Here is a 9,191-nt window from a genome sequence, read left to right as displayed (position 1 = left end):
TGAAGAACCGGTTTTACTTCTATATGATAAAGCAAATATAATAACATCCGTGAGTATTTTTAAACTGAAAATCAATATCATTTCCTCGGATCACCACACAATCAAAGATCAGCTCTACCTGGATATCTTGGGAAGGGAATAACATCCCTAATGTTGTCGATGCCGGTGGCAAAGAGTATCATTCGTTCAAAGCCTAACCCGAATCCACAATGTTTAACGGTTCCAAAGCGCCGTAGGTCGAGATACCATTCGTATGGCTCAAGAGGCAGCCCCATCTCCAAAATTCTGTTAGGAGTAACAACAGAAGTCAGTCTCGGTATCATCGTCAATGATATGACACATACAATCTTAAGAGTTGCAAAACTATAATGAACTTATGATATGACCAAGGAAACGCTACCACATACCTTTCCCGAATGACATCATATCGCTCTTCCCTTTGGCTTCCCCCGATCAGTTCTCCAACCTGAAATGTTTGGAAAATATAGACTAAAAAATGTAGCAAAGCAAAACGGAAGATTGTAAATACATATGTGATGACATAGAAGGGAGAGAGAATGCTGGCCTTCGGCACAAGGACGTCCATAGCAGCAACAGTCTTCAAGTCATCATTGAGTTTCATGTAGAATGCCTTTATTCCCTTTGGGTAGTTATAAACAATAACAGGCTTCTGAAATTTAACTTCTGTCAAGTATCTGCAAGGTCAACGGAAAACGAGATATTAGCATCCATGTTAAAAGCGAGTCGAAGAAAGAATTAGAAACATTTGCAATACCTTTCATGCTCAGAAGCTAAATCAATCCCCCACTTAACTTCATTCTCAAATTTCTTACCACCCTTTACAGCCTCCTCTAAAAGCTCCACAGCTTCAGTGTATGTTGTTCGTACAAAGGGAGTCGAAGCAACCATTTTCAACCGATCAATGCAACCTTTGTCATAACTTTTAGCCATGAATTCCATATCATCCAGGCATTTATCAAGCAACCAATTACACATATACTTCACATAAGCCTCAGCACAGTTCATGTCATCCTGCAAAAGCATTCAATCTTTTGATTAATTACCACATGAATATATTTTGCCCCACATACATGAATGTAGCCAGACATACCTGAAGATCTGCAAATGCTATTTCAGGCTCTACCATCCAAAATTCTGCCAAATGCCTTGAAGTATGAGACTGTTCGGCCCGAAAAGTTGGCCCAAATGTATACACATTACTAACAGCACAAGCATATGTTTCAACTTGCAGTTGGCCGGACACTGTCAGAAAAGCTTGACGAGCAAAGAAATCTTGAGTGTAGTCAATCTTGCCATCCTTTTTGGGGATCCCGGGTTTCAATTTAGATCTCTCCTCCAGTTTAGAGAGACTTTCCTTCGCTCTGTTAAGTTCAGCCACAGCAGCAGTGATATCCGATTTGCTTGCTTTAGCAGCTTTAAGTTGTTTAACAGCCTCTCCTCTCTCGCTCATAAGTTGCCTAGCTGCTTCTATATCCGCCTCGGATGGAGGAGGGTTTCTAATCAGTTCCTTCTCTAGCTTTTCAGATTCACTAATCAAAGTCGTAACTTGAAACATCTCACCGGCACCCTCACAATCACTAGTAGTAATAATTGGAGTGTGCACATAGAGGAAATTATGCTCTTGGAAAAACGAATGAGTAGCAAAAGCAAGTGCGTTCCTAATTCGAGCAAGGGCAGCAATCTGAATCCACATAAAAAAATTACCCAAGGATTACAAAATTATAATCATAAAAAAGGAAGCTAAATACCTTACATATCGCACAACATATCTATATATAAATACAGCATGAAAACCCGTGCTACAGCCACCAAATTAAACTCAGCAGAGTTTACTTGTAAGGAAGATGGAAAATTCACCTTCAATACATTCAGTAGTACTAAAATTTAAATCTTATTAAGGAAATCATTCGAATTGGACAAAGAATCATACCGTGTTGGTCCTAGATCGAAGATGAAGATGATCCCTCAAGAACTCAAGTGTGAGCTTCGTTTTAGGAATCGGGTACTTGGCAGGATCCACCTCGCCTACAGAAACCACTTTTTCGACCCGAAGCTCAATCTTCTGCCTCGTGCCTTCAGGCGGCACCTTCAACATCCCATCCACCACCACGCACGTGCCGGTTGCAACCAGCTTGCTCAGAACAGCCACTCCGGCGTCCACAATGACCTGCAAGTTCGCCGGGCACGATCCATCATTCAGTTCCAAGAATGCGAAAGTTCCCTTCCCTTGCTCTCTCCCTGTCTTAACCCAACCACCGCGCGGACTTTTTGCCCAGCAAGGCCAGCCCCGCCGTCTGGTCGGCCAACGATGGAACGGATCAGGACTCGGTCGGAGAATGCGTGTTTCTCAACAGCGTCGTTCAAGTTCATCGCAACGAGTTGGTCCGACGGCGGCGGCGGCGCCTGATCTATTTCCGCCATTGGATTTTCTAAGCTTGACAGAGAGAAACGGTAAGAGTGATGGCTTGGATTTAGAACTTGAGTGATATAAACCCTACAACCGAAATCTTATATCTTGTGAGGGATGATCTGCTGGAACCACGACTACATTAATTTATATATACTCCCATGTGGGCTTGATTACAAAAAAAAAAAAAAACGTTAACTTATTGACTTAAATATAAATAAATATGATCTTATAACTTATTGAGTAATATTTTATAAATCGACGTTTTATTTATATAATATCGTTAAGTTAATACTTGAAAGCAGCAATAATATTAGTATACATCATCAAATATGATTTTATCATATATGGTTAACAGATTAACATCAAACTTAAACATTCGTCAATTTTTTTACGTTTTATAATAAAGGGATCATTTTGTAACTTTTAATAATTAGAAGACTTAACAAAGTAACACTTATTTTACCCAAAATACTATTAAAGTTAAGAGACTTTAGGGTAAAATATACAAATAGTCTCTTGATTATAGTGTATTATTTTTTTGAGTCTCCATACTATTAAAAATTATAAAACGTGTTCATGAACATATTCGTATAGCGTTCATTTAGTGTAAGTTTAGCATTCACTTATATATTTGATTTTTAGTTTCATTTGCAAGCTAAAGAAAAATGATAAAAATACAATATTGGTGCTTAAACTCCTTAAAATTCATAGTTTAAAATGTAACTTTTATCATGTATTCTATTCAATTCTTATCTTCACTAATATTTAAAATATAAAAAATAAAAGTAAAAGTAGAATTAGGTAAACGAGTTTTTTATGAACATAAATGAACGACTTGATAAACGAGCTTGTTCGTAAACATAAACAAACCGAACACACATCTGTTCGTGTTCATTTATTTATTAAATGAACATATTTTTTTCATGTTCGTTTATTTAGCTTAACAAATAAACATAAATGAATGTTATATGAACAGTTTACCATATGCTCTATTCATTTACACCCGTACTGATATATCTTCAAAGTTTAATGATTAAAGTATTTTTTAAAAAAACAATGACTAAAAACAGGAATAAGACAAACGTAGAGGAATTAAAAATGTAATTTACTCTTTATAGATGGAGGGGAGCTCCTTAAGGCCAATCAACCACGCCCACGCGCAAAGAGGGAACATCTTTTTTTCGAACACAACGCGCTTAAGGTTTTTATATATATATAAAATCCGCAAATAAAATCCAATTTCCCCTCGTTTATCCCTTTCTGCAAGGAGTCTACGGATCTCTCTCTCTCTCGATCTCCCAAATCCCTAGTTTCGTGATTTTACAGGTTGAGCTTCCCCCTCTTTTGCAATGTATTTTTTTTTTACCTTTTTTAAGCTTAATTCAATTTATTGATTGATTATTGTTTCTTTTGATCCGATCTTATTGATGATTATCGATGAACTAGGCGGTCGGGGTTCTTAATCGCGGAGAATCAACCATGCTTGGTCGGCTTTTTGGGAAACCCAAGCAGGAAGCGAATGCTCTAACCACGTTAGACAAATTAAATGAGGTATATTCTCGAATTTCATTGATTAAGTCGGTTATTTGTTCTGAATTCGAAAATTGGCGTTTGGTGAATTTGGGTGGATTGGATTTAGCAGTCATGAGTGGTTGAGACTTTGGGATTTAGATATAAGAACCGAGTTACTGGCTGAGTGATTAATGGAATAATAACCTTTGACGAATTATTAAACTGATTGTTCACATTTTTCCGAAGGGTTGTTCTCGATGCCTGCACTTCTGCTTAATTGGAATCCTATTACTTATATTCATCTTCATAATACAGACCCTTGAAATGCTAGAGAAAAAGGAGAAAGTACTTGTGAAAAAGGCTGCTGCAGAGGTCGAAAAGGCCAAGGAATTCGCCAAAGGGAGAAACAAGAGAGGTATGGTTGCAATGCATCTGCTCAATACTTATTGTTTTCCTAGATTTCCATGTCTTCCTCTATTGAAAAGAAAATTGCATACAAGTGTTAGTGGAACTTATCGACTGTGTAATTGGTATAGTTTTCATGTTTGGTTTCTTGATGGTTGTGTGTAGACATATAATATGGAATGCAATGACTCGTAGCTTAATTTTGCAGGAGCTTCATGATAATTTTTCATGTTTCTTTAGTATATTATGGTTCTTTTCCATTATAACCCCGCTCCCAGTGTTTGCTTATTCCTTCAGGAAAGAAAAAACATTGAGTTCTCAATGATCTTTAGAAATTGGCTGATGCGCTAATACAGATTAGCTGTTAACGTGCTAAGATATGATTCTGTATTTCAGATATGTATTGTGCTCATTTCTTAGAAGTTTTACATTCAAAGATCTTCTCCTTGTAGAAAAGGATTAAGTCTTTTAGTTATGTATCATATAAAACCACGTTTGTTACATTTCTAGCGAACTCTGTAATCTGTAGTCATTACTGCTATTCTTATGCAGCTGCTATACAGTGCTTGAAGAGAAAGAGATTATATGAACAACAAATAGAGCAGCTTGGGAACTTCCAGCTTCGTATTCATGATCAAGTGAGCTTGGAATCTTGTTATTTTTAGTGCGTTAGCACTTCCCTTGGGGGTTTTCTTCCTATTATAATGATACCATTACTTATATATCAATTTCTGCAGATGATAATGTTAGAAGGTGCTAAAGCCACAACCGAAACTGTAGATGCATTGAGAACTGGAGCAGCTGCCATGAAGGCAATGCAGAAAGCAACGTATGTATTCCAATAAATTCATCATCAGTACCTTATCATTGATGTCTCCTGACTAGTGATTTATGCCATCTAAATTAGAACTTATATTTAGGTCTTCATGGAGCACATGCCATGTGTTCTACTGAAATTTGCTTTCTTTTCAGGAATATAGATGACGTTGACAAAACAATGGACGAGATCAATGAACAAACAGAAAACATGAAACAGATTCAAGAAGCACTGTCAACTCCGATTGGAGCTGCAGCTGATTTTGATGAGGTTACTAACTTTCTGATGCAATCGCTCGTCTTCGTTTGTTTTTTGTTTCTACATATCTATGTTTATGAATACCATGTCTAGCAATTATACTCGTCTAACAAACGAGTTGAAAACTTCTGATGGTGTAGGATGAATTGGAGGCGGAACTCGAAGAACTTGAAGGTGCTGAGTTGGAAGAACAACTTCTTCAGCCTACGACAACCGCTCCTGCAGCTCCAGTCCAGGTACCTGCTGGTAGGCAACCAGCTAGACCCGTTCCTCAAAAGCACACTGCTGAGGAAGATGAACTTGCAGCATTGCAGGCTGAGATGGCACTTTAAGGTAATTCATTTTTATTTCATTTTGTTCCTGTGGGAAGCATAATGGTTTATTCGATTTGTTTTTTTGATCTGCAGGCATCTAGTAGTGAACTGATTTTGTTGAGTGGAGTACCACGGCCGCAGGTCATGTTGCAAAACATGAAAGAGGTCGTTGTATTATTGAATCTTCTACTTCAAATTTGTGTGCATTTAAGGTGTGACAGACAATGTACATAAAGATATTTGCTTATCTAAACAAAATTTCCTTGTCTTTTGTCATTTTAATAAAATATTTTTTGCCTATACGGCGAGTCCATTCAGCTCTATTCCACATCTATTTTAGCTCTAGCATTCACTCTGTTTGGGGTAAAATTGCTATCCCTTCGTATAAAGCATCCACATTTTTATTTCGACAACAATTCAAACTCTTTTGCGACTGAGAATATTGACTTAAAACATGGTTTAGTAGCTTAAGAAGAATAACATGATAATCTTTATGCGAGAAGTTTCAATTGCAAGATGGCCATGCTTAAATGTCTAGACTTGCAATAAACAAAAATACAAAGGAGAATGATGTCTCATAAGTCATAATTGTAACACTAGCCAAAATTCTGATGTAAACTTGGTGAACAAAACGCAAGCTTTCACAAACTAAAGATCAATGAAATTACTCCTCCTCGTCGTCTATGACCTTGGTGCCCAGACCCTTTAGTCCTTCAGCTGGGATTTCAGCGACAGTCACCAGAGAGTAGAGCTCCTCCTTTGCATCTTCATCGTCGTTTCTCTTGCGAGCAATGCGGACCCTGATACTTCTCGGGACGCTCCGTATCCCTCTACTCCAGATGTGCTTGTTCAGCTTCACATCAACCCTCACATCCTTCGTCCCCATTGCTTTCTCTGCAAACTTCCTGATCTCCTTTATGGCCTTGGGAGCCTTCTTCTTGAAGGTGCTGTTTGCGAGATTACCATGACGAAAGTTAAACATTACATACTCAACCCTTTTGCTGAAATATTAACATATTTCCGGTCGAAGCGATTCCCGGCTCCAGAAATAACACGGGATTCCGCCCGATTCGAGGGCAGAATCATCGTTATCGATTATTCTATAAAGCTATCACAGCCAAAATAACACGAGAATCATACTAAAATATGGAAACATACTTCTGCATTAAATCTAGCATTATTTTCCTTTAATTGAACATTTCATTCCTACAGCTTCCGAGCACAAAATTAAACTCAAACCGGCGGCACCACCTTGAGGCATATGTAATCACTTTTATTTATTGAACAATGCATCGCGAGGATCACGATTCATAAATCTCACAATCACTTACATGTTCATCTCTATAGAGCCATTACTGATCTCCATGAAAAATCATTACTTAGTCAGCTAAATTCATGCCTCTAATAGCTCACTCCAATAGTCATTAACAACATGAATACCTCGATCTGTGAATGATACACGCCGTCGAGATATTGAAAAGAGTAATAAATCAAGCAAACAAGTTTATACAGAAAAAGACAATGTTTACAATCAAATCAAATCCACAAAGAAAACTAAGATTGATAAGGAAAAGGGCAAGCAAAGCAGAAAAAAAACGAACGTGTTTTGCTGTTACGAGGGAAAGATCAGTTACCAGCCATGGAGGCGCTTGTGAAGGTTGATGGTGTACTCTCTGGTCACCACCTCTTCCTTTCTTCCCCTCGTTTTCTCGACCATTTTCAATCCCTCTTGCGTTATCCCTTACCTGCATTCAATCACCACTCGTCATCTTCAAAAACCGACTCTCGAACGACAGAAATTGGCATATAGTGCAAAAATAGATCAGAAATAGAGAAATAGTAATACAGTTCTTTCATAATTTTAAACTTTCTCGCTGAGTTTTCTAGGAAACCAAACGGAGGGAAAAAGGCGCGGTTGACCTGATTGGATTGATGGAAAGCAGAATCGAGCCGACTAGAGAATGAAGACCGAAAGAGAGCTCAAGTAAAAATACATAGATGAGAAAACCCTAGCTAGAATACAGCTTCATAAAACGGTGACGTTCTATGAATATTAATGGACCACATAGTTAGCCTCCTCCATGTGATTATGTGAAATCTAAATAGATGCCCCGCTCGAGGGGAAAAATAGATAAGGCAAAAATGTATGAGAGGTTACCGTATCTTTTAAAAAAATTAATATAGTACTCATATTATTTTTTTCTTTTAATACGACCCTTCAACTTAGAAAATAAACTCAATGTGATCATTTAACCAACGTTTTTCGTCGTTGACCGTTATAATGTTGACGTAGCGATTCACAGTAATGACGTAACAGTCCATCTGTAATGTTTGAGTTTTCAATTTAGCTCATCTATCATGTTATCTGCTACATTATCAATCATCATGGACCGTCGCGTCGACACGTAATGATCAACAATGAAAAAATTGGTCAAAGGACAAGTTTATTTTTTGAGTGAAACAATCACATCGAGAGAGAGAAATAACACGAGGATTTTATTATTTTTTCTTTTAAAGTACAAGACCTCTTATGCCTTTTTATCGATAGATAATATCACATTTAGCGCTTTCATTTGGATAAAATGTTCAATAGAGTACCTATATCTAGGGGTGCACAAAAAATCCGAATATCCGAAAAAAATATCCGAAACCGGTTTTGGGAAAAACCGGTTTTTTTTTTAACCGGATCGGATTTTTTTAAACCGGTTATTTTAACCGGTTTGGAGAAAAAAACACAGACCGGTATTTTAACCGGATAAAAAACCGGTTAAAAAACCGGTTTTTATCCGGAAAAAAAAAACCGGTCTGGGTTTAAAAAACTAGCCGTTAATATAGCCGTTTGTGACCGTTTTTGACCGTTTTTTCTTTAAAAATTTACTATTTTACCATCCTAAACATGTATAAATAGGTTGGGGATGTATTTGGTTGATTACAACTTTCTCAAATCTTATTACACAACACTTAAACATCTCTCAAATCTTAGTTTTGTAATTTTTTTATTCATCATGAGTAACACTGCTGAATCTTCCGTCGGGGGAAACCTTGAAGTCGTGAGAGTGATCGAACACACTCGAAACAAAGATATTTGGGATCACTACGATTTATGTGAGATGTCAAATGGCTCGAGGAGGGCGCGTTGTAAACTTTGTCTAAAGTTTCTTGCATCGGAAGGAAACACAACGTTGAAGAACCATTTGACAAAATCATGCAAGGCACTTCGCTCAAGATCGGATCCTAGTCAATCGAATCTTACACCGCAAGATGGTGTTTTTGTTTACGACAACGAAAAATTACGAGAAGCGTTTACAAAGTTCGTGATTACAAAAGCATTGCCGTTCGACCACTTTGATGATGAAGATTTCACGACAACAATTCAACAACTAATGCAACCACGTTATACTCAAGTAAGTCGTACTACCCTTAGAAGAGATGCTATAAAAATGTGGCGTACGGC

At 37.5% G+C, this 9,191-nt stretch overlaps 2 protein-coding genes and 1 pseudogene across 3 annotated transcripts; 1 reads left to right on the top strand and 2 right to left on the bottom strand.

Annotated features, from left to right (window-relative positions):
• On the bottom strand, nt 1–2,494 carry LOC120148723 (annotated as a pseudogene).
• Nucleotides 2,495–3,705: 1,211 nt separating this feature from the next.
• LOC120148726 (vacuolar protein sorting-associated protein 32 homolog 2-like) lies at nt 3,706–6,050 on the top strand. The gene is made up of 8 exons (XM_039161755.1): nt 3,706–3,757; nt 3,878–3,982; nt 4,259–4,358; nt 4,901–4,986; nt 5,086–5,177; nt 5,321–5,435; nt 5,564–5,756; nt 5,831–6,050. Exons 2-7 carry the CDS (start codon nt 3,911–3,913, stop codon nt 5,753–5,755), a joined length of 657 nt encoding a protein of 218 aa, XP_039017686.1. The 5' UTR covers nt 3,706–3,757; nt 3,878–3,910; the 3' UTR covers nt 5,756; nt 5,831–6,050.
• Nucleotides 6,051–6,240: 190 nt separating this feature from the next.
• Nucleotides 6,241–7,798, bottom strand: LOC120148727 (60S ribosomal protein L31-like). Of its 2 annotated transcripts, none has more exons than XM_039161756.1 (3): nt 7,658–7,798; nt 7,372–7,482; nt 6,241–6,684 (listed from the first exon to the last, which is right to left on the bottom strand). In XM_039161756.1, the coding sequence occupies exons 2-3, from the start codon at nt 7,452–7,454 to the stop codon at nt 6,402–6,404; spliced, it is 366 nt and encodes a 121-aa protein (XP_039017687.1). In that variant the 5' UTR covers nt 7,455–7,482; nt 7,658–7,798; the 3' UTR covers nt 6,241–6,401. The 2 variants fall into 2 exon arrangements, with proteins under 2 accessions (XP_039017687.1, XP_039017688.1); XM_039161757.1 differs by lacking the exon at nt 7,658–7,798 and adding an exon at nt 7,584–7,608.
• Nucleotides 7,799–9,191: the final 1,393 nt, after the last annotated feature.

Source organism: Hibiscus syriacus, unplaced genomic scaffold (assembly GCF_006381635.1).
Source record: "Hibiscus syriacus cultivar Baekdansim isolate YM2019G1 unplaced genomic scaffold, ASM638163v2 tig00110986_pilon, whole genome shotgun sequence".
NCBI classification, from domain to species: domain Eukaryota; kingdom Viridiplantae; phylum Streptophyta; class Magnoliopsida; order Malvales; family Malvaceae; genus Hibiscus; species Hibiscus syriacus.
Note: the sequence above shows the minus strand (reverse complement) of the source record. Positions and strands in the feature narration are given on the sequence as shown.